A 25,790-nucleotide genomic window follows, 5' to 3' on the forward strand; every position below is an offset into this window, starting at 1 on the left:
GTTGAGCAAAGGGGCTATAGAGCCTGTGTCTCAAGCCCAAAGCGAGGGGGGGCTGTACAGCAGATATTTTCTGGTGCCCAAGAGAGACGGGGGTCTCAGGCCCATACTGGATCTAAGACGGCTGAACAGGGCATCGTTGAAACGCAGTTTCAGAATGCTTACGACCAGGAAGCTCCTCGCGCATATTCGCAGAGGAGACTGGTTCATGTCAATAGATCTGAAGGACGCGTATTTTCAAATACAGATAGCGTCAAATCACAGGCGATATTTGAGATTCGCCTTCGAGGGCCAGGCATACCAGTTTACAGTCCTGCCGTTCGGCTTGTCCGTAGCTCCTCGTACGTTTACAAGGTGCATGGATGCAGCGCTCGCTCCTCTCAGACTCAGAGGCATGCGAGTGCTGAACTATTTGGACGACTGGCTAATTCTGGCTCAATCACGGGCGGAGCTCGTGGAGCACAGGGCCGTTTTACTCGATCACCTTGAGAGACTCGGTCTCAGTGTCAACTGGGCGAAGAGCTCGCTGAACCCCAGTCAGACGATACTGTTCTTGGGTTTAGCTCAGCGCACGGCGAGTTCTCTCCGCTGCGGCGTGACTGTTTCGCTCAGAGAATGTCAGAGGATGCTGGGTCTCATGGCCTCAGCATCTCCGGTTCTGCAGCTGGGCCTGCTCCGCATGCGCCCCCTGCAGTTCTGGCTGTTACAGTGCAGTGTACTGTGTTACAGCCCTGAAACCCTGGACAGAGATCGACTGGTACCAATCAGGTGTAAGCCTGGGGACTTCCTCGACAGTGAAGATGGTGTCGACGGACGCCTCCACGTCGGGATGGGGAGCGCTGCTCGAGGGCAGACCGTCCTTTGGCCTGTGGTCAGAACGGGAAAAGCTCCAACATATCAACTGTCTGGAAATGCTGGCAGTGGAGAATGCGCTGACGCGTTTTTGTCCCCAAATCAAGGTCCACCACGTCTTAGTCTGTTCGGACAACATGTCTGTGGTGTCCTACATAAATCGCCAGGGCGGTCTCGGGTCCCGAAACCTGTACAGGCTGACGGAACGCCTCCTGGTTTGGGCTCAGTGCAGCTTGCGCTCGCTGAGGGCAGTGCACGTGCCTGGGCTACAGAATCTGGGGCCAGACAGGCTGTCCAGAAACAACATTCCCACCGGCGAATGGTCTCTACACCCGCAAACAGTCCGGCTGATGTGGGAGAGATTTGGCAGGGCGGAGGTGGACCTCTTCGCGTCCCATGAAAACGCTCACTGCCCCGCGTTCTTTTCCAAGAACGAAAGCGCGCTGTCACAGAGATGGCCGTGCTGCCTGCTTTATGCTTTCCCTCCCGTCTCCCTCCTGCCGCAGGTGATAGAATGGGTGAGAGAAACGAGATGTTCCATACTGCTTGTAGCAGCTTTTTGGAAGAACCAACCATGGTTCCCAGATTTGATGCGGTTAGCAGATATCGCCCCGTGGCCAGTGCGTTGGAGGAGGGACCTCCTATTGCAGGCCAGGGGCTCGATTTGGCACCCTCAACCGTAGTTGTGGTCCCTCCATGTGTGGGCGTTCAACAGTTACCCGCTGATCTCTCAGTGGGAGTGCTAAATACCATCACTCAGGCTAGGGCTCCGTCGACGCGACGGCTCTATGCCTCGAAGTGGTCGGTGTTCTCCAGCTGGTGTACAGCTCGTGGATGTTCACCCCTTAGTTGTGAGGTGACGGAGGTTCTCTCCTTCCTGCAGGAGCTGTTGGATAAGGGCAGAGCCCCATCCACGCTCAAAGTCTATGTGGCGGCCATCGCAGCGTTTTCTGAAACGGCGCTGGGTCAGTCAATAGGAAGGAACGATTTGGTCATCCGCTTCCTTAGAGGAGCTAGGAGGCTGAATCCTCCCAGACCTCCGTCAGTCCCTGTATGGGACCTCGCGACGGTTTTGGAGGCCATGAAGGGTTCCCCCTTTGAGCCTATCCAATCGATTAGCCTCCAGCATCTGTCGTTCAAGACGGTATTCTTGTTGGCTCTCGCTTCAGTGAAGCGTGTGGGTGACCTGCACGCGCTCTCGGTGAGCCAGTCGTGCTTGGAGTTTGGGCCTAATGACTCTAAGGTCATACTCAAACCTAGGCACGGTTATGTGCCAAAGTCCCTCAACACGCCGTTTCGGGCCCAGGTTATTGCCCTGTCTGCCCTGTCGGTGTCAGGAGAGGATGGAGACTCGAGTCTTCTTTGCCCTGTTAGGGTTTTAGGAGCTTATGTGTCTCGCTCCGCTGTTTTTCGTGATCGAGTAATTCTGAGTTTGTGAGCGTTATGCGCTACCGACTGTTATATGGGCAGTGTTACGTAAGACCCGCATTGCCACATTGGTCAGGCCTTGCCTCGACTGTGTGATGATTGTATTGCCGAATCTACGGGTGCCGCTAGATATGGGACGGAAGGCTTTCCCCCCTTTCCTGTCCTGGGCTCTCTGTGAGTCCCTCAGGTGACTGTGCACTGTAAATCCTGGGCGTTGCTTCAGGTTTATTGGTGTGTGATCCCTGCGCGCACGGCGTTTTACATGGGGTTCCCGTTCCCGTAGCGTTTTAGCTAAGATGCAGTACGAGAGAACTCTCGTAAGAGAACATACTCGGTTACTTACGTAACCTCGGTTCTCTCTAGAAGAGGGAACGAGTACTGCGTTCTCTGCCGTGCGTGCGATTCACTCTGGTTCGCTTCAGCGATGAAATAAATCAGGTGAGTCAGCCTTTTCGAGCTCCTTTTATAGGGTTGGGCCACACCCGTTTCGGCGGGAAGTGGCGTGATGGGCGCGAAGCCTCCTAATTGGTCTGATATTGCATCAGCCTGTGCTCGATAGGCTGTGCACTTGCTGGAGAGCATCCAATGAGCGAGCGAGCCGTCTCGCCTATGGCTGTGTACCGCTTCAAATGCGCTTTACAAAAATTCTAAATTAAGGATAATTTTTTGCTTCAGTATTTCGTGAAAAGAGACTTTTCCCGTAGCATCTTAGCTAAGACGCAGTACTCGTTCCCTCTTTTAGAGAGAACCGAGGTTACGTAAGTAACCGAGTACGTTTTATGTACAGCTAGTTAGAAATATTGTAACCCTAACTTAAAAGAAAATTATCTGCACTTTTACAATTAAAACTCTTATGTTTATATAGTTTTATTATTGGTCAACCAATATAGATTTTTTGATGTGCTGATGCCGATATCTTAGAGAGCATGCTGGCCAATGGATATAAAGCCAGTGCAACTATGTTTGTATTGGGAATCTTGGTGTGTATCTTCTTAGAGCTGTCAAAATAAAAGTCCTGCTTGCAGCACATTAGCCAAATAGAAAAACTCACAGGGCGATGCCAATAATTAAAAAATAGTAAACATCGGCCAATGTATCGGCTTTGGCAATGTATTGGTTAACTTCTAGTTTTTACCAATAAGGACATCCCTAAATATCCCTAAAAGGAGATTTGTCAGGTTTAGATCATGTCCCCAAATTTGTACAAATTTGTCCCCAGAATATAATTATGCACACACACACACACACACACACACACACACACACACACACACACACACACACACACACACACTTATATAAGGATAACTGATTCTAATGTTTACATTTTATGAGTAGATTTTCTATTAGTAGAGGTTTTATTTTATAAGACACTCAAATACAATATTAAAGGGGTCACATGACTCTGCCAAAAAGAATATCATTCGTGTTTCATTATTCACCCAAAGTTAAAAGAAAAAACATTATTTTCCACATAATGTACATAAATGTTTCTCCTCTACGCCCCGCCTTTCTGAAACTCGGCGATTTTCACAAACTCATCGATTTGAAAAGCGAGGTGTATGGTGATTGGACAGCTATCTAGTGCGTTGTGATTGGCTGAATGCCTCAAGCAAGTGATGGAAATGTTACGCCCATTAACACTGTGATGCTGTCCCAGTCAGAACACCGGCACGACAAGACAAAAACATTTGTTGCATCCAGTGGGGACATAATTACTGTTTATTATTACTTATACTGTGCTTTTACTCATTGCGATGCGTATCATGCTGCATAAACATAGGTGAGAGTGATTTCACCAAGTACAACATTTTCCTGGATCAACATCCTTGTTGATCCTGGAGCAACATTCCAATCAACCAATCAGAATTGATATATAACTTTTCAAGAAATATCTGATTTTAGGAATACATTATGGGTAGAGTTAGGTTTAGGGGTAGGGATTGGGTCTATATTAAGTCTATTAACTTGAACGCACAATAAAGGCCCAGCAAGTGACTCATTCTCTACACTGGTCCCTTAAGAGGCTATAAGGGAGCAGTTGTGGTAATTAAGTGTGTAAAATGAGAGCAACAAGCCAAGGTAAATGGGAGTAACTGACAGGATCCATTTCCTGTTCATTAAAGCGAGTCGCAATTAATCAAGAACTATGAGTGCTTGTCATAAATTACCGCTGACAAGTACACAATATCAAAGTCAAATCTGAGCTCCAACTGCTCATACAAATGGTACTTACAGTATCCTGTACACCTGATCAAAGCCTGTAACGTACTGTGGGACAGACTTCTCAAGTTCAACATCAGTCAGTCTGCTTTAGTTGGCAGAGGTGTTGTTGTAGCCAGGTTTATATCTCAGGAGGGTCTTCCCACTGTAATGCTAAAAAGAAAGTTCTGTGGAAGGTTTGCAAAGATAAAAGTAAAGATGTACAACTCTACATGCATTTTAACTTGGCAGGTTACTGGTTGTCAGTAATAATCATAGAGCACCATTCCTGCTACATATGCAATTATCATCTCAGCTGTGCAGACACACTCCTTCACGCTTTACCTGTCTCTCATCTTCCTTTTTTTGCCTTTCCCCATCCTGCTTGCTGCAAATTTACCCAATAATGAAAACCAGTGGGGTGGCTGGAACAGGCAGGAAGAGTCTGGTATATTCTGTGAATGTAGGCATGAAGGAGTCGACACAGATCAATACAGCAGTGTGGGAAAGATGGAGGAGCGTGGCCCTTGAAAGCACTGTAGCTCCAGAGATAACATGAACGACTTTTGTGAGCCACTACCTTTCAGTCAGTTCTCGAATGGAGTTCAAACTAATAGGACAAAGAGGCAACTGTATCTGTGTGCGACTTGCCAACTCGCTATCAAACTATCAGTGTATCCGTCCAGGTTTTCAAGAGTGTGTTTGTTCATGATGTGGGTGTATACAGTGGTTGCATGACACTATCTTCGTGTGGAGCACTTCCAAGCTGCCACACTACAAAGTGTCATCGCACCAATCTGTGAGTGTTCTTTACAACCTGGTGACCCTGTGACCTGCAACTCAAAAACAAATCCACATTGCCTCATTTGACGACTGGCCATTGCCATTTATTCAGAGGCCACAATTCCCACCCCTCATCTGGAACAAGGAGAATGTCACACCTGCAGTCATTAGCGGGAGACATACGCCGACGGATAAAGAGTTAAAGACTGGTTGGAAAGGTCAGGTGGGTATACTCCCTTTCAAGAAGTGACCTTTTACTACAATCAAAATTTCAATTTGCAGCACATAACCGCCAATAGAAAAACATTTCTTATATTCCCAAATATCAGAGCCAATTTCAACATTCATTATTTGACATTATCCGCTTGCTGCAGGGCCATTCCCATAATGAGGAGACACTGGAGATCAGAGCCCGTCAAGCTCCACCCACAGCACAGCTCACATCAAAGCTTTCTACAAACACCCCCACACACATTTAACAATGCTCAGCCAAAGCTCCCACTGTCTGGATGTGAACACTGAAAGCAAAGAGGGGAAGACAGGCTGAAACCAAATCCTTCTTACTACCTAGCCCCCTTTTCTTCATTCCTCATTTATTCTCGATCTCTGCTAGCTTCTTTCTCCTGCAACTCTCTGAAGGTCCTGACTGGCCATGCATGGGTATTGGTGAACAGATAAATTAATTCTAAAATACTTTTAAGCATGATTGTTATCCAATATTGTCAAAGCATCAATACGCATGACAACAGTAGTGACTACTACAAAAAAAAAAGTAAAAAAAAGAAATATTGACAACAAAAATAAAATTAAGTGCTAGTAATGGAAATTAAAAAATAATATTATGCAAATCAAAATATACATTAAAAATTAAATGATTATTAAATGATCAAGGTGGCACATAATGGTAATAATAATAATAATAATAAATCATATTATACAAAATAAAATCTAAAAATGCATTTATAAATTAATGTAAATAAAAAATATGAATAATATGATACACAAATAAAATATTTAGATACATTTATATGATATATAATTTATTTATAAATTATGAATCATTAAAAAAAGTGGATGAATCAACAAACAAATTAAATAGAATCATATTAGCCAAATGTATATATTTTATTATTATTATACGAATAAATGTACAAAATAATTGTACACAAAATAAATTATATAATTAATATAAATACAATTATATATTTTAAAATATGAATAATATAAAATAAATAAAATACTAGACTCAAAAGCTCAAGATATCCTTGAAGGGGATAGGGAAAACAGATTTTTCCTTGCTTTCTTTGTAATATGTAGAAATACTCTACCATTCTCAATGCGAATCTCCCTTCTCAGACCACGCGGCCTATCTATGGAGACTTAAGCCCTTCTCAGAGGTAGGGTGATTTAATAATTACCTGAGCCTTTTTGTGATTTTAATCCTATTCTGAATTGGCCGTGTCAGTAATATTCCTCGATTTTCTACAGACAGTGCATTCTAGTGTCTGCAAAGATTACAATGTCTTTTACTTTAGGAAACACTGTCCAAGAAAGCATGGCAGCATCTCTACTTCTTCTGCAAACGTTGAGAGCCCCAGCCCCCATCATGAACCCATCTCACCCGCAAAGCCCTCTGCATTGCAGGTGGTCCCACACACCCGTCACAGCTTCTTCTGTGTGACTTCAGACTGCAGAGTCTCCAGGCCAGGACCAGCAGACTGAAGGACAGCTTCATTCATCAGGCTGTCAGGAAGCTGAACTCCCTTCCGACCTTGCCCCTCCTCCCCTCTTTTGCCCCAGGAACCACTGAACTCTGAACCCCCTCCCCTGTTTTGCCCCCCCCCAGCTCCCACATTCCCAGGTACTTCCCCTCACCCTCCCACTAACAAACTGTGACCTGCACCAGAAACTTTGTGCATCATTGGTCTGCTCACTACCTCATTCAGCATTGAACTGAACTCATTCAACTACCTCTTCAGTCAGTTTAAATAAAGAACTGCTGTCTGAGCTTTTTGTCCCTTTAATCAGACTGAATAAGCTCTTTTGCACTACAATAATTTTATCTGCACTGTTTGTTTACTTAACTGTTTTGCACTCCATCTGCAGTGTGCCTTGTGCTGCTTTATTTAACTTTTTTTTCTTTCTTTTTTTACATGTCCTTATTTGTATATTTGTATAGTTGTATTTTATATTTAATCTGAATCTATCTGTATTTTTATGCTCTACTGTTAGGGTTATCAGTATGCACCAATGGTCTGAGAGTAATGCAATTTAAATTCTCTGTATGTGCTGTACATGTGGAAGAATTCACAATAAAGCAGACTTTGACTTTTGACTTGACTTTTGTGTGGTCAGTCAAAACACTTTTTATATTGTAAAGATGCTGCATGAATGTGTCATGACCTTGATCATAACATGATAACAATTCATGTAAGAGTTACAGATCAAGAATTTCAGAGAGTTCTTTAACGCATGAGCCACAATAATGGCCGACAATATCACATATTGCTCTCTATTCAGTATTTAGCCCCTTGGCCCTCATGAACAGCAGTATGATTTTTCACACTGATTTTTTTCACATACGTATAAAGTTAAATTTTTTCTACAAAACAAAAACTGAAATCGAGGGTGTACGACGTCATTGGCAGGTGACACAATGACACTGTGGACACATTTAAACATTCTTTAAAACATTTGGGATACTGTAACAAGTCAGCAAAACATATAACACCGTTCTAGTGGTTTTGGGATATTTTAAGTAAAGAAAATCTCACATATTGTGCCTTTAAAGCTGGAAACTTTAATTTTATAAGAGAAAATATAATTTTTATAAAGTACCTCCTTCATTCTTCTTTTAGATTTATCCATCCAATCTGCCAGTATACAGCTAAGACTTAGTCCAAAGAGAGAAGCAAAGACATAAAAAAGACCCCCCTGTAGTCTTCAATCAAACAGTTTTTATCCACATCCACACTCACACAACCCTCTTCACTTTAATTACCACAACACTCACTGAAAACCAACATATTGGCTTTAATGTCGGGTGTTAAAAAGAGACAAGCCTTGCTTGCCTCTCTGGCTTCTTTTCAAGTCTGCGTAGTTACTGGCTCTCGTGACCTCAGGACTTTCTCAGACTCTCAACTCTCTGTTTCTGTCTTCTCAGAAACAGAACACAGTGTCTGCAGTGTTAAAAGTTGAGCCTGGGCTAAGCAATTAAAGTCTAAATTTCTCTAAATTCTTTCAGAAATGTGTTTTTATACTGCCACCAAACCATATAGTACATAAGAGCTCTTTAAAACGCTTTGAAATGTGAGTAACTTGTGTCTTATGATCTAAATCGACTTGTCTCGAGTTGATTCGCAAGGCTCATGCCAAACCAGCTGGTGTGGTATGATATCTTTCAAGACAAGAAGCGAATTCATAGCTTAATTCCCAGCATGTGTCAGGAAGTGTTGACTCCGCTCCAATGTTCTTCATGGCCACTGGGATAAAAAAAACACACATAGGATACAGACCGTCCTAATAAATGAGATCTCCTGCTGAGAGGACAAGTTAACAAATTCAGCTGAAAGAAAGAGCAAGCCAACAGAGCCAGGCGACCATAATTGAATTCAAATAGCTGTGTGTGTATTAAAACAACCTGCTGAGAATGTGCAATGTTGGGGAGAAATTAAACTAAAATTAGGGATGCTACCAGCTACATTTTTTTAGGAGCATGACAGTGCCTGGTTAAAACTTTTATCAGTTTTATCAAAACAATATCCATTTAGCATGACAAATTTCTATGTTGATGTATTTCACTTGTTATGGCAATATAACTTTACAATAATCGCAATCCTTTTGTATGACACTACAGCTTTAGAAAACATTTCAATTTAGTTATTTAAATATTTTCCATTATCTTTTTAAAGTAATTTATTAATATTAAGCACATATTAAGTTAAATATGTGACAAAAATGGGGATACGCTGATGTCTTTTGTGAAAATGTAATAAATTAAATTTGTATATATTGTTGAAAAGTTTGGGGTTATCAAGATTTATTTTTTTTAAAGAAATTTAAAATTTTATTAAGCAGGGATACATTCAATTGTTTAATTCACTGACAGTAGAGACATTTGTAATGTCTATATTTCAAATAAATGCTTAATTATTAAACTTAAGAATTATCAAATAACCCTGGAAAAAAACTGCATGGTTTCCACATAAATATCGTGCAGCACAGCTGATTTTACCTTTAAAAATAATAAGAAATATTTCTTAAACATCAATTCGGAATATTAAAATGATTTCTGAAGGATCATGTAACACTGAATCCTGGATTAGTGGCTGCTCAAATTCAGCTTTGCCTTCACATAAATAAATACAAATGTAAAATAAATTATTGTAGAGTGTAACATATTATGGCATATGGTTGTGAATGTATATAGTATATTATAATCAAATGATGACCTTCAAAAATATCACCTGATAAAGATAAAGTACAATTAGGGCCCGAAGTTGTCTAAACTACTCAGAAGGTGAGCTCTACCGCCAAGGGGAGAATCAGAGCAGGACAAATGTGAGGCGGGAGACACGGGCTGTACGCGGCAGGAGAAAATTCAACAGTTAAAGCCTCTCCTTCAGGGAAGAGGTGCTACTCCTCCCTGCTGCCAGGCCTTCACTGCAGGTGGTATAATCTCATGACTTGATGAACTACTTCTATTACCAAACTTAATTACTAAATTGTCAAGATTGGCCTGCACTGGCGTGAGCAGACCAACCCCCTGCAGCAAGAGAGACAAACAAATAAACAGCAGCGCGGCTCCGACAGCCAGCTTCTGACTGCTATTAGGCTCCACAGAGTTCAGGCTAATTAATAGCCTGTGATGCTATCGATGGGGGAAATAAAGACAATTGACAACTGGCTCTCGCAAGCTTAGGAAGAAAGATACAGGGTTGAGACCTCCTGGGCAAATGGGCTGGAAGTGTGTGTGTATGTGTGTGTGTGTGTGTGAATGGGAAACACAGCTAAAATATACCATAACATTTTTTTTTTACAAACAAAGCCAAATTAAACCCTGCAGCATACACAGAACGCGCTCAGGAGAGTTTGAACAGTTCAGACATTTCGGTGAATCAGAGGTAAAAACTACATAAAAAATGTTCAGTTTCTTGCACAGACCAATTGTTTTGTATCTTTACACATCAATGTATCATCACAAGCCACTGAGTTAAATTTGGTTTTGTTTGTGTATGTTTTTCTTTTGTTTTATTGTATGTTTTAGCTGTGATTCCCATTCACCTCCATTATAAGACTGACAGACTGCAACGGTTTGTGTTAAAAATCTTTGTTTATGTTCTACTGAAGAAACAAAGTCACCTACATCTCGGATGCCCTGGGGGTAAGCAGATAAACATCAAGTTGTCCAGATTTTGTTTTGATTATTGATCATAATATTGAGATTATTGTGATATTGTAAAATAAAAAATATTATAATAAATATTTTGCCATAATATTGTAAAATAAATACTGCAAAATTAAAAAAGTAATTAAAGTTATTTACTGTAAAATACTATAAAATTTTACTGCAAAGTTTTCAAATGGTAAACCACTGAGCTTTTATTGAGATTGTGATATTGTGAAATAACATTATTAAACAAACTAAGAAATATATTGTAATAATACCATGAATACTGTTAAATTACAATAATAATATTTGTGATATTGTTAAATAAAATGATTAAACAATCAGATTTTTTTTAATAATACTGTAAAATAATGCCTATAAAAATCAAGTGATAAAATAACAATCTTACATAAAATTATAATATTCATGTGTTAATTTCCTCATTTTGAAACAGTAAGCCATTTTCAGAGTGAGACTCATTTAGACACACCCAGTTCATGATATCAGTGTCTCAGAATTAATCATTTTAGTTAGTAGCTTAATTTTTTTAAGTGAATCTGCATAGAAAATTCTAATGTTGAAAAACTTAATTTGATAAAATTTAGATCATTGTGATATTGCTAAATAAAAATATTAAACAAAACATGAAATCTATTGTAATTATATTGTAATATTTGTACAATATTTTATTGATTTTACTAATATTTATTATATATTTTTTTGTTTTTATGCCAAACTATTTACCTTTTATTTTGACAGGTTCCCAGCAAATAAAAATATGCACTGCCGTTTCAGAGTGAAGCACGTCTATGTGTTCATTTACATGCATGCAGCCCACGGTATCAGTGTCTCCAAACAGCTCGATTCACAATGAACCTTCGCTTCAACCCAGTAAAGCAGTAGGAGCCAGCACAATTTGACAATATCGAGATATTGATTATATTTCAATATATGTATATTGTGCAGCCCTAACTAACAGTGTGTATAACTGTGTGTGTGTGACTGCAAACATGCGTTCCCTGCATCGCTGCTCTAAGGGCACACAGGCTGGCGGGTTGCCCAAACAAATTATCTTCTTTTCTCATGGATCCTGAAGGGCATTTCCACTCAGCTTGCCCCCTGAGACCCAGTGTTCTGAGCAGGGAGAAGTCAATAAGATAACGCCACGTCATCTCTGAAGCTCACAAAAGAAAACAGTGTCCTTGGTAGGAGCCCTAATCTTAATTCTGTCTATCCTATTCTGTTCATCTACATCCCAGAACAGGCTGAATTATCTAGCTTCATATCTAGCACAGGCCAATGGAGGACACCATCTGCCCACGGTTGCAAAACACTGACTCCTTATTAGCTTGCTTGATATCGCTCATTACCTGGTCTCATATAAAGATAATTGTATATAAAGACAAAGCACATTCTCTACGAAATATTTACTAGTCTAAATAGTCTTTTCATCACTTGTTTAGTGGAGAGAGAGGAAACGCGTGGGTGAGAATGCCAGTCGGAGGCTGCTAAGCTGAGCACTGTACAGTGTGGCCGTGTTTAATGGGGTCTCTTTATAGAGATGACTGGTGGAGCTTATGGCAGAGCAGTGGGAGAGAACATGCCAGATCAGACAGGGAGAACCAATGGGAAAATGTCAGGCCTGCTGAAACTGAGGAATATGGTGAGGCTGAGGTGACCTTCTTAATGGCAGCACATTGTTGTATTCTAAGTGGGCTAACTACTTCAGACAGCACTAGGAGAAATGTTCAAGTCACTGCTTCCAAAAGCTGCATCCCTAGCTACTAATAAGAAAAAGGCAACATATATATGATGGGGACAGGTGGGATATATGTCAACTGTTTTATTAAATAGCTGTCTATTATTGTCTAAAACAGAGGAAACATTACCAGTTCTCTAGAAGGAGTTTATTTTGTTTTTGTTTGTGTTATAATGAGATGAATTTGTTATTTTGTTTTGTTGGGCGGTTGTTGCGGTTGGTATCGGTGGAAGAAAACAACAAGCAATGTTCTCTGCAACACATGCTGCAATCTATTCCTTTTCCAATCTGTCAAGCTTTTTGCTATACATTCCAGTAAAAACTAAAAGAAAAATGCCAACAGTTTCCACTGCTATACATCTGACATACTGATGTGCAGCTGCAATTTGATATAAAATAAATGTAAAATTTATAAATATATATTTTTATAAAAAATAAATAAAAGAGGTTATATTAGATCCAAATTAGAACCCATAACCTCTCACACTCAAAAGTAAAAATATTACTGGACTAAAAAGTCATGCTTGGTTTCATCCACTGTTCTCCAAAATCCAAGATGGATGAAGTTATCAAATTAAGTTCATCTGAGCTTCTGAATTAGCTATCAAGTATGAACGCTCCCTTTAATCTATGTGTAGCGAGTTAATTAGAACTTTTGAAGAAAAATAGGCTAGTCAATGTGCAGATTAAATTATTTTTGAAACCAGCTAAAATTAAATAAATAACCAGATTACCACATACAGTAGAATAATAAAAACAGTAAAAATCCTACTGATTAACTAAATAAGAGTGCTGTAGACGTCAAAACCCAGAAGACTAATTTGTCATGGGTTCCCCTGAGATTTATTTTTGAACTACTTACTCATTACTTGCTATTTACAAACACATATATATATATATATATATATATTCAATCTTTGTGTTTTCAGGTGTGTGTAATTTACATTTTAGGGGCAAACCTTGTAGGGCAAAGAATCATCAATTTTACCACAGGGCTTGTTTTACTTATAAATTGAAAAACCTCAATGTAAAAACCCATCAGAAAATCTCGGAGAACCATCAGAAATCCCATGCCGAATTAGTCTTCCCTTTTTGATGCCACAACTGCAGATATTATGCTAATGAGCTAAACTTTTGCCATTTTGTGACATCAAAACCTTCCTTTACTACTTTTTTTTATTAAATTTTTTTTTAAACAAAGTGACACTCATGGACTAAAAACTTCAATTCTTAAAAAACCTAAGAGACAACATACCAGATTATAAAAGATTTGTTATGACATATTGCAATAACTGCATCTGTATCTTGATTTCAACAACATTCGCAATGCTCTCAGTCACATACACCGGCGTTTCTTTATTGACCATTTGTTGCAAAGCCCTGTCTATCTGAAAGCTTTCCCGATCATTATACAGAGAAGCCAAGCTTCCAGGTGGGACCAAAAATATATTGACTGAAAGCCCAATGTCCAATAATGTTTAGAGCCTTTTGTCCAGTGAACACTGATCTATCTTTGCTCCATTAAAAAGAAGTGTTCAGACATAAGCCACAGATTCCCACTGATGCACAGCTTCAAAAGGGCTTTATGGGCCGTGCATCCCCTGACATCTATAGATATGTCAATGTACTGTAGAAAAACTGAGCTCTACTTGACTTTTATTCACTAAAATACTGAAATACACTGAGAGAAAGAGAGAACCATGCCACAATACATAGAACAATATATAGAAGAAGTGAATGATAGCTAGAACTAGAATGAAATAACACCCCCATGTAGTCTTTCTAAACTGATATTTACTCTCGATAAAATTTTGTGAGGTGTTATTTTCTAAATAACAGAATAATTAATTTTGGAGTATTTTTTTTTAAACTTTGAAGCATATCACCTTCCGTCCATGTTCCAAAACTTCCTCAGTTACATCTTGGAGAGTGTTGGCAGTGTGTAAAATAATCAGCGAAGTGCTGAAATGTTATATAAGCTCTCATTAACCAATCTACCTTAAGCAATGTCGCACGGATAGGACTGGCTTTCTGCTAGAACCATGCTTAGTATAATGACACCTGCATGAAAAGCAGTGCAGCCATCGTGTCATCCCAGCTGGGTTTGATATTCATCTTTCAAGCTGAAACTGATGTGAAATCGCAGTGCCGGTTGATTGTGGTACAGTTCTTATATGTGAGAAATTCAATTTAGAAGTGCCAATAATGTGTGCTGGTCTGGGTAATATGCCCACCTTCCTTCCCTTCCTCCATACCAGCTTCCAGGAGGGAACCGTATGTGCACATGTGTGCCAATCTGTCCAATGCCCACTTGGTAGGATAAGCTCTGCCAAGTGGTCCAGGAAACTCTCAGTGCTGTACTACTTTCAGTCTCTTTCTGCTTTTAGCCACAATGCTCCATCTTTTTTCTGTTTGTCCAGTGTCTCTGGGAAGATTCATGCATGGATTCCCAGTAGGCAGTGTGCTAATGTAGACTCTGAAACGGCTATGAGCCTCAAACATCCGTCAGTATATGATGTGGAAATAGAAAGCATACACATTCGTGGATGTGTGCACACGTCTTTGTATAAAGCCTGGCAGCTTCACTCAAGATTTGTTGCCAAGGCATCCGTATAGCTCTAATAGCTGCTAATCTGAGACAACGCATTGAGGGAGCGTTCTGCTTTAAATGTCTCAGTGTACTGACATCATAAATCACACAAAAACAATCGTATAATGGTCTCATGGATGTTAGCATTCACTTATATTTATGTTAATTAACACAGTGTTTCCCAACCTTTATCATCTTAGGTATTCGCACAGCTCCATCAGTAAAGATCCAAAATTCGGGTATATTGTCTTAAAGTAAAATCATTCCAAGTACCTGGCTATTGCTTATGCTTGGAATATCATACTACTCTTATTATCCATGCAGTGTGCAGTATGCTAATTTATACCTACATGACTTTTGCCAAAATGTGCAATATACAAAAGTACAACACAACACACACTGCACAGAATAATATATCCCATAATGCAATACTTGACTTGACCTTCCATCTCCAGAGTGATGGATGAATCAGAAATAATGTCAATGTAATTTCCTGTGTCATTATTTTATCAAACTTCCAAAAGGGAAGGCATTTTCTGAAACTGAAATGCAACAACCTTAAAGGTATAGGTGACCCAAAAATGGTAATTGCAAATTGTCTACTTAAAAAATAAAATAAAATAAAAAATAATAATAAAAAAACACTTAAAATCACAGTGAGATTTTTCAAAATATTTTTTACTATGTTCTATATTCCAAGTAAGTCACACAGGTTTAAATACGGGGATAATTTGAGGTCATGTGACAGCTCAGTATCATACTACTGTCATAGCATGATGCAGGGTTTAACACACAATTCAAAAAAGCAGTATAAAGTGAGAACTATGCAGAACACCAGTATTCATTCCAAACCCAGCCGCTGTATTTTTCACACTCATACTCATTAAATGAAAATAGCCTCTGCTTGGATTTGTGGGTGAATGTCTATCATTAAGGAAAGAGACACTGTGAGCTCTGCCAGAATTTTCAGTCTTTTACAACAACAAGCGCACAACAAATACAGAAAATGATGTGCAGAGGGGAGCTACGTTAGGACAGCGAGGTGACATTCTCATGAACTTTGCTGTCCAGCTGGACCGCACAGCAGCGCTGAAAGGACCAGGCTGGGGAAGCGACAGATGCATTACATCAAATTGAGACAGCAGATATTACTCTCTAGAAAAAACAGTGACGTCTTTGGGAAAATAATAAGGTTGGGCGCAAGCACCAGCTGTCAGTCCAGTCTCTACTGTTATGACTGGGATAGTGAACAAAGTGGCCTTCGACTGTCCATCTGTCCATCACGAATCACAGAGAACACAATATGAGGGCAGTCGATGGAAAAAGTTGACAGTCTTTCAAAAGGTTAAAAGAGCAATAAAAAAGGTGTATGTGAGTGACACAAGGTGACAGTCACAATGCTGTAGAAATGCGGTGTCACTCAGAAACTAGGCTGCTGTTTGACAGCGCTACCCTTCTGCTCTCTCTGGTCGTCATATACAGAAACAGCCTATGCTAACAACAGTCAGCTGTCAACTCGGTTTATCCTAAATGGCTGTTTTAAGTTGGAAAGTGCTCATAATATGCTGTTGGATGCAGCTTGGGGCAAAGAAAGAAAACTCACTTAACTTCAGATTTGTCAGTGTGTGAAAACGGATAGAAATTTTTATTCTATGACAACACTATGAGTCATTTTTTATTCTGAGTAATTCTATTACTCAAAAATGAACAAAAGAACAGCACACAGCCACAATGCTCTCAAACACTATTTCAATAGTGGACAAACAACACTTCGAACCTTTCTTTGCCAAGCAGTCCTTTAGAGAATCTCCTTTTCCCAGTTTCAATCTTTTAAGCTGACTCTTTTATTGTCTTTCTTTGTGAATTAAAAAGTATTGCGTGTTGCTATCTTTGAAAAAAAAAAAAAAAGAAAAAAATAGAAGGCCATGAAAAAGAAGAGCACATTATAACAATGTTCTCAAATTCTGTTTTAAAAGTGGACAAAAAATGTTTTAACCTTTTCGGTCTTGGTCAGTTAGTTCTTGTTTGGATTTTTTTTTTCTGGGCAAAGACTGGGTACATCTTCAATAAGAATATATTTTAAGATGATTATTTTATAATCTTCCTTTATGAATTAAAATGTCTTGCTTATTCCAACCTTTTTTGATGACTCTCCAAATATCATGAGAATGCCATCGGGTGACTGCAACTCAAAACTACATGAAACTACATGAAATGGTATGTGGACATCCAAAACAACTTTGGAGCATAATAATCTGAGAAGGCCTTCAAAAAAACATAAACAAATTAATGTGGGATAAGTGTCTCGTCACACCCCTATCACAAAGGTTTGGAGCAACTTAAGGGTGAGTAAATGATGACAGAATTTAGATTTCGGGCTACACTTTTCCGATCAAGTGTTCTGATTAAGGATTGGGGAAAAAAAACAACGTGCTTTTAGAGGATTTCTACACCTTTACATCACATCTGTGCAACCGTGGCCAGGAAATCTCATTTAGTTCCTGGCAGAAAGAAGCATAAACACAGATAAAGGAGAGTTTTAACCTCTGCCTGATAGGCTGGTGTGGCCGGGAGTTACTTTACCTGCCTTAGGCCATCCCTGCTGTTCTGCATGATCCGGAGGGCATAGTTCGAGCGCTGGCCTTTGCTGTTGAACTCAATGTGGCCTGTTAGACCTTCCAACTCTACCTATCCGGAGAGAGAGAGAGACACGTCAACGCCTTGGGTATCGTGTGATCACAGCCACACAAGCTTTCAGTGCTGTATTGATTTATAGAGCTATGTGGATGGCAGAGCTCCTCACTGGATGCATTCACACAATGCTGGAAGCGGCTATAGATTGCCGAATGTCATGCATAAGATGATGTGGTAATGACAAGCTGATGGTCTTTAATCTTTAATGGCTGAGTAAGACACAGTGTCTCGGTTTCACAGATTCTGCTGAAGGCTGCAGTTCTGATGAAGGTTTGTGGGCTGCAGTGGAACAGAGAGCAAAAACTAAATGATGAATGAGTCTGCAACGGCAGCAGGCGAGATGATTGGCAGTTCGTGGGCTCTCCCTGTGGTTCTTACCATCCTCAGGTAGTTCATCAGACTTGTGCCGTGCTCCCAGATCTTAGAGGACTTGCAGGAGAGCTGAGTGGCTCCTACGTTCTGGCTACGGTTCAGCTCCTGCACGGCTGCCACCACCGTGTGTACCGCATCAAACAGCAGCGCTGACGAAAGCTGGAACACACACACACACACACACACACACACACACACACACACACACACACACACACACACACACACACACACACACATAAGAGTAAACATGTAGGTCGAGCAAACAGAAAGCAGTACAACTGGACTGGCCGCTAACTGAAACAGATACACGTCATGGCCAAAAGTATGTTAACAAGTTTTAAATGAGCATGTTTGGATATTTAGCCATACAAATAAATATGTATTTAGCAGATGCTTTTATCCGAAGGGATTTACTGGCAAAAATGTATAGCTGTACACATACAATTCTAAATGATCCAGATCACCCAATCCATCAGTTTTTTATTCCCCTTCCATCTGGCCATAGGTATAGATCACATATGTGTAGGAAGACTAAGTATAGAAAGAATTTAGATTTTATAGCTATACATGTTTTAAACACATCAACTATCATCTTACGCTTATGCATTTGTGTTCTGATGTGATGTGACTGTTTTTGATAATATTGTAATCAGCCGTTTTGGTTTTATATACGCACCCTCTTTGAAAATTAATATAGTCTCTGAGGACCAATAACTATCTATTTATCAATGTAAATAAAACTCATAAACTCGCTAGAAAATATACCAAAAATACTACAGACCATAAAACAGTTTTTAATTAAAAATATTTTCAATAATTAAATAAACGAAATGAATTTCATGAAAATTAAATATTTAATAAAAAGTCTGTAATATTTCATATTTATTCAAACCGCTGGGGTCACTAAGATTTCTTTAATGTTTTTAAGTTTCTTATGCTCATCAAGACTGCATTTATTTGATCAGAAATACAGTAAAAACATTAATCTTGTGAAACATTATTACAATTTAAAATAATTGTAAAACTGTGAAAAGAAAAAAAATTTTGGTTTCTATTTAAAAAAAAATTTTTTTTAAATGTAATTAATTCTCGTGAAGGCAAAGCCTAATTTAGAGCAACCATCACTCCAGTCTTCAGTTTCACGTCATCATTTTGGACTCAAATATGCGGGCAATTCTAATTGGTGCTCTAGAAACATTTCTAATAATTACTGTTGAAAGCAATTTTGCTGCTGCTTGACACTTTATGGAAACCAAAATACTTCTTTAGACAATTTATATATATATGTATATATATATATATATATATATATATATATATATATATATATATATATATATAGCTCTGCGGTTGTAAAATTAAATGCTCAAAAAAGCACGTGGAAGGGGATGTTTGGGTGTTTGCATGCATTTGGCATGTAGAACATCATTAAATCATTCAGACATTTCATCGTTGATCATTGTGATACAACTACCACTTCCTTTGCCCCCTCAGCCCATGGAACTGAATTACTGACCAATTTAATTACATCAGATGGCGTGCTAATGCACTGCAGCAAAGGCTGTGGAGTTTCCTTTTCTTCTGACATCCATTACGGTGCTAAAGCTTTCTGTAATGAGGATATGTTATGCTGCATTATGGAACAGCGCAGCAGCTTAGAGGAGGTGGAGATGTGTGTGTGCATGTGTAGTGAGGGAAGATTGAATGTGTTTGTGATTAAATTTGCAGTCTGTGTAAATTTTGTTGCTTATGTTTCTCTCCTTTCTAAAGAAACACACACACACACACACACACACACACACACACACACACACACACACACACACACACACACACACAAACACACACACACACACACACACACACACAGTCTAACTATTCTGGTCACATTCAGGGAAATGTCATGGCTGCACTCATTAGGCGAATGTATAATGACAATGTGTGTGTGCTGCTGACTGAGACAGATATGCAGGTCTGCTGGTTAATCTCTGCACAGACTAGCCAGTCTAGTCTTTAGCTAATAAAGTCCAGGGCTTAAATATCTGTTCAGTTAGTGTCTCCTATATCAAACCAATTGGGCTAAGCTAGTTTTTAAGGCTTTGCATTTCTAGGCCAGTGCGTAACACAGAGCTGAGGCTCACTGCGGGGTTTAGACCTGTTCTCTCTCTTATCTGTCTGCCAGACTACAAATCATCTTCTAATTAATTAAAGATTAGACCTAATTAAATGAGAAATGCAAGACTTTCCTCTTCAGCTTTAACTGGAATACAGAAATTTATAAGTAATTATTATGACTCACTTGCATACATCAGATAAAGAAATGCATTACCACCCGATCTTTGATGTTTGTTTGTTTTTTTTTTTAGCTTCCCTGGATGTTTGATGGAGTACAGACTGGGACTAAGATCAGGAATAATTCATTATTCAGATGTTTTCATTTCCAAAGTATTGGAAATAACTGCTGACATGAACATGCAGGGTGCGTGTATTCCTCAGGGTAAGTATGTAACTTTGTGTGATGAATTATACAGCCATAGCCTCGACTTCAAGGTAAGCAAGGGGACATGGGTAATAGGCTCCTCCAAATTAATTAGCACAGCATCACTGAGTTACAAATAAATAACTTATTTTGGAACACTGACATAAACATGAAAAGGGACAATTTTTAAAGTATAGTTCACCCAAAATTAAAATGTTGTCATCATTTAGATACTCTCGTGTTGTTACACCTCTCATTTGTCAGTAAAAGCTCAAATAACATTTTAGGATGAAGGTCCAAGTTGCTCTTTACCATAAAATGAAACTGAATTTATGATGGCAAGCTCTAATAAGCAAAAAAAATAAAATAAAATAAAATAAAAAAAATGAATGCAACCTACAATGAATATATGGCTACTTTTATGATGTTTTTTTTTTGTTCTTACAAACCATGACATGGAAATAGGCTGCTTGGACTTTCTGTCTCCTTTTTTGTTTCATGAAAGAAAGTAAATGATTTCATTTTGGCGTGAACTGTCTCTTTAACTCAGTCATGCATATTCAGCATTAAAGGGTTAGTTCACCCAGATAGCAAAATTATGTAATTAATAACTTACCCTTATGTTGTTTCAAACCCGTGAGACCTCCGTTAATCTTTGGAACACAGTTTAAGATATTTTAGATTTAGTCCGAGAGCTCTCAGTCCCTCCATTGAAGCTGTGTTTACGGTATACTGTCCATGTCCAGAAAGGTAAGAAAAACATCATCAAAGTAGTCCATGTGACATCAGATGGTCAGTTAGAATTTTTTGAAGCATTGAAAATACATTTTGGTCCAAAAATAGCAAAAACAACGACTTTATTCAGCATTGTGTTCTCTTCCCTGTCTGTTGTGTGAGAGAGTTCAAAACAAAGCAGTCTGGATATCCGGTTCGCGAACGAATCATTCAGTTCACCAAATCGAACTGAATCGTTTTAAACGGTTCGCATCTCTAATATGCATTTATCCACAAATGACTTAAGCTGTTAACTTTTTTAATGTGGCTGACACTCCCTCTGAGTTCAAACAAACCAATATCCCGGAGTAATTCATGTACTCCAACAGTACACTGACTGAACTGCTGTGAAGAGAGAACTGAAGATGAACACCGAGCCGAGCCAGATAAGAAGAATCGAGGAGCTGATGATACTGCGCATGTGTGATTCAGCGTGGAGCAGACCGACACACAGAGCGCCTGAACCGAACTGATTCTTTTTTGGTGATTGATTCTGAACTGATTCTGTGCTAGTGTTATGAGTGCGGGTAAACCGAAGGCTTGAATCAAGGGCAATCATCGCAAATGACGCCATTACGTCGAGTGCAAAAGAACAGGTGAACCGTTTTCTTCAACCGGTTTATTGAATCGAACTGTCCGAAAGAACTACTGGTGATCCGAAAACCGATGCAACCGGTTCTTGACTCGTGAACGAGTCAGTCTTTTGTTTGTTATCTGGCTCGGCTCGGTGTTCATCTTCAGTTCTCTCTTCACAGCAGTTCAGTCAGTGTACTGTTTGAGTGCATGAATTACTCAAGGATATTGGTTTGTTTGAACTCAGAGGGAGTGTCAGCCACATTAAAAAAGTTAACAGGTTAAGTCATTTGTGGATTAATGTGTATTAGAGATGCGAACCGTTTAAAAGATTCAGTTCGATTTGGTGAACTGAATGATTCGTTCGCGAACCTACGGTGGCCGAGAAGTGCAAAACAAATCACAATTACAAAAACAAAATAACAAATCCAAAAAACAAAATAACAATTCAGAAAACACAACGACAATTCAGAAAACACAACGACAATTCAGAAAACAAAATAACAATTCAGAAAACACAACGACAATTCAGAAAACACAACGACAATTCAGAAAACACAAAGACAATTCAGAAAACAAAATAACAATTCAGAAAACACAACGACAATTCAGAAAACACAACGACAATTCAGAAAACACAACGACAATTCATACAAAACGGAAAAGGTAGGTATACTTTGAGAATGACATACTTATCGCTGATTGGAAGAGACACCTTAAGAGGTGAGAGAAGAGATGGACCAAAATCTCTCTCACACAACAGACACGGAAGAGAACACAATGCTGAATAAAGTCGTCGTTTTTGCTATTTTTGGACCAAAATGTATTTTCGATGCTTCAAAAAATTCTAACTGACCCTCTGATGTCACATGGACTACTTTGATGATGTTTTTCTTACCCTTCTGGACATGGACAGTATACCGTAAACACAGCTTCAATGGAGGGACTGAGAGCTCTCGGACTAAATCTAAAATATCTTAAACTGTGTTCCAAAGATAAACGAAGGTCTCACGGGTTTGGAACAACATGAGGGTAAGTTATTAATTACATAATTTTGCTATCTGGGTGAACTAAACCTTTAACAAATAACTTTAACTAAGAGTTACTTTAGCCTTACTGGTGTTCCTGCAAAAGGAGCATGATCACAATTCTCCTGCCAGGATCGATTGAGGCTGAGGACGAAGTCCTGAAAGAAAGGATGTGTTCTGTTGAAGACTGAAAACCCGACGATGTTGACTCGCTGATCAGCTAAATCGTCCAATCGTAGCAAAGAGAATTCCTGCAAGGGAAGAGAAAACGTTCGAGTTAATTCACCAATATGAGTGCTACTTATCAAGATGCCAAGCTCAGATCCCTTGTCGATTCTAAACAACCTAATGATGCCCATAGGAAGTAAAACAATATCGTCAAGCTCATTAACAAGCACTGAGGTTATTCTGCCAATTCCTGGGCCAAGTAATTAAATTCAGCAAAAGTTAATGCTTAGGAGAGCAAATCCCAGCAGCTATTGTGCTTCAGATCCCATTAGGAGCACTTTGGAGATCATGCGGAAGCCGGTGAAAAAAGGTCCGCAGTGTTGTCAGTCTGCGTCCCGGCACGTGCAGTACATCTGCAGAAGGTTAATAGCAATGTCCCTGCAGTTCCTGCTGACACTATTACAGTCTATGACTGTCACAGTCACAGGCTCAAGGGACACTGATGATGTGAAGAGAAAGAGGAGTTATAGTGCTGGACCCATGACACTGATAAAATGAGATGACGTGAGAAGATAAAAGAGGCAAGGGGAGAAGAAATGAGACAAGAAAAGACATGATGAGAAGAGACAGGATAAATTGAGACTTTTCTCGGGGGAAAAGAAAATTGGATGAGAAATAACAAGATAAAATGAGATGACACTACATGTGACAGGCTGAAAAATAATGAGATAAATTCACAGACTAGAAGAGAATATGTGACAGAATGATCTTTTTGTCTCAACTTGTCTCGTATCTTGTCTTATTTAATAGAAAAGACAAAGAGTTGAGACAAGAAGACACATGATGATAAAATGTAAAGAGAAGTGAAAAAGACTGAGAATGAGATGAGGTGAGACTAAATAAGAGTAAAAAAAAAAGAGAGAGAATATAAGATCAGGAAGTGTGTTGAAGCCATGTGGGGAAGAGGGGTCAGCAAATGATCCTGACACACACAGCAGCAAATCCCCAGGCTTACATGAGGTAGTATGCAGTAAGACTGAAGCACCTCAGATCAAAGACAACACAATCTTGTCCTCTCATTACAAACACAAAGCCAGATGAGGACAGCCACTCGGGCCAGGTTAGCGCACACCGCATAGGATTAAAGCCTCTGCCAAGAGGACAGGAAGAAAAGGAAAGGAGCGCAGTGTTATGGGAGTGCGGAGACAAAAATGCACTGCAGAGCTTCAACAGACAGTTTTTTTTTCAGAGGAAACCAGAGGGAAAGAGACCGCTGAATCTTCCTGTAGATAGAGCGGCCTCTCTGATTCACTAAAGAAGGACCATGTCAGCTTTTGATTTGAATAAAGGCCTGCCTCCTGTTATGATGACAACACAATGCTGCAAAACAACATCAAAACATGCTCAGATAGTCCTGGTGAGAGATGCAAGGCTAATTCCATAAAAAAAATAAAATAAGAAACCCTACAACAACAAAATCAAGCAAATTATGTAAATATACCCCCTCCAGCATTAAAACCTTTCATTTAAATTTCCCACACTCACTGCAAAGTCTCAAACTTTAAACTAAATTAAAAAGAGCAAATGATGAAACACTTTTCACTAGCAAACAATTTTGAGACATATTTCATATATTAGAACCCGCAAGCTACAATCTGTTGCTGGCGTAAACAAACAAACAAACAAAACATCAGAGTAATGCTGCTGCCAAATCATAATCCTGCTGATATGGCTTTGTATATAATTTTTTATTGTAAATGGACTCATATTGATTAGCATATTAGAGTGTGCGAACAGTGACCCTTCCTCCATCTGTACTCCCTGCTATAGTCCGACAAGCCCGACGGGAACGGACCTGTAATTACTCTCAGAGCACATGTTAATACTTCATTAAAACAGAGACAGTGGAAATGAGCCAGTCATTAACTGTGGCCCACTTTGTACCACTCATACACGACACAAAATGGTCACCGAATGTCCCGCAGCACACGTGGAGTGTGCAAGTGTGATTGAGCAGACACTTCAGCATTTACTAAAAATGAACTGCCCACTAATAGAAGTGAATTGAATGTACTAAAAAATGTAAGGTATAAAAATAAAATACTGCCTTCATCAATAACTGCTGCCACAACCAATAGAAAATGAACACAAAATTATATTTTAATTCAGTGTAGCACAATGTTATACCCACAAGGCAAATAGCAATGACTTTGGTGACTAAGGCATAACCTAAATAAGCCTAATTTGCATAGTAAGGAGGCGTGTTTGTTCTGAAAAAAAAAAAGAAGATTTTATTTAAAATTCTCACAGTGCAGCGCTACTACAGCACACCTGGCTAAACTGGACTGCAAGTGGTCACTGAACAAGACGGTTTTTGTGCCAAAATACCACAAATCACATAAAAACCAAACACACAAACAGTTCTTCAACTGTTTGACCAGCGTATGAGAAGAAGCATCTAGGAGACTGTTGGACCCCTGGGACAGCAGCTGCTCCTGATCTCTGGCAGGTTGACTGAAGAGAGACAAGAAGAGAGGACAAGAAAGAGAGAGAGGAAGGTAAGAGACTGGATAGAGGGGAGGGAAGAAAGGTCAGGCACTGACAGGCTGGCGATGAGCCCCCCTGACACAGCCTGTCACCTGAAGATCAATCAGAAAAGCAGAACCCGGGCCAGCTTGCTGCTTCACCGCTGGCGGACT

At 39.5% G+C, this 25,790-nt stretch overlaps 1 protein-coding gene across 1 annotated transcript in view; it reads right to left on the reverse strand.

Moving 5' to 3' along the window:
* The window catches only part of LOC132122760 (glutamate receptor ionotropic, kainate 4-like), a 351,304-nt gene that overhangs the window by 42,190 nt on the left and 283,324 nt on the right, over positions 1 to 25,790 (reverse strand). The window contains exons 9-11 of the mRNA XM_059533136.1: positions 23,013 to 23,174; positions 18,073 to 18,225; positions 17,584 to 17,688 (exon numbers count right to left, since the gene is read on the reverse strand). Of these exons, the coding sequence (XP_059389119.1) occupies positions 17,584 to 17,688; positions 18,073 to 18,225; positions 23,013 to 23,174 (420 nt within the window). The remainder of the gene's footprint in view (positions 1 to 17,583; positions 17,689 to 18,072; positions 18,226 to 23,012; positions 23,175 to 25,790) is intronic.

The sequence above is a fragment of the Carassius carassius genome, chromosome 41 (assembly GCF_963082965.1).
Source record: "Carassius carassius chromosome 41, fCarCar2.1, whole genome shotgun sequence".
Taxonomy (NCBI): domain Eukaryota; kingdom Metazoa; phylum Chordata; class Actinopteri; order Cypriniformes; family Cyprinidae; genus Carassius; species Carassius carassius.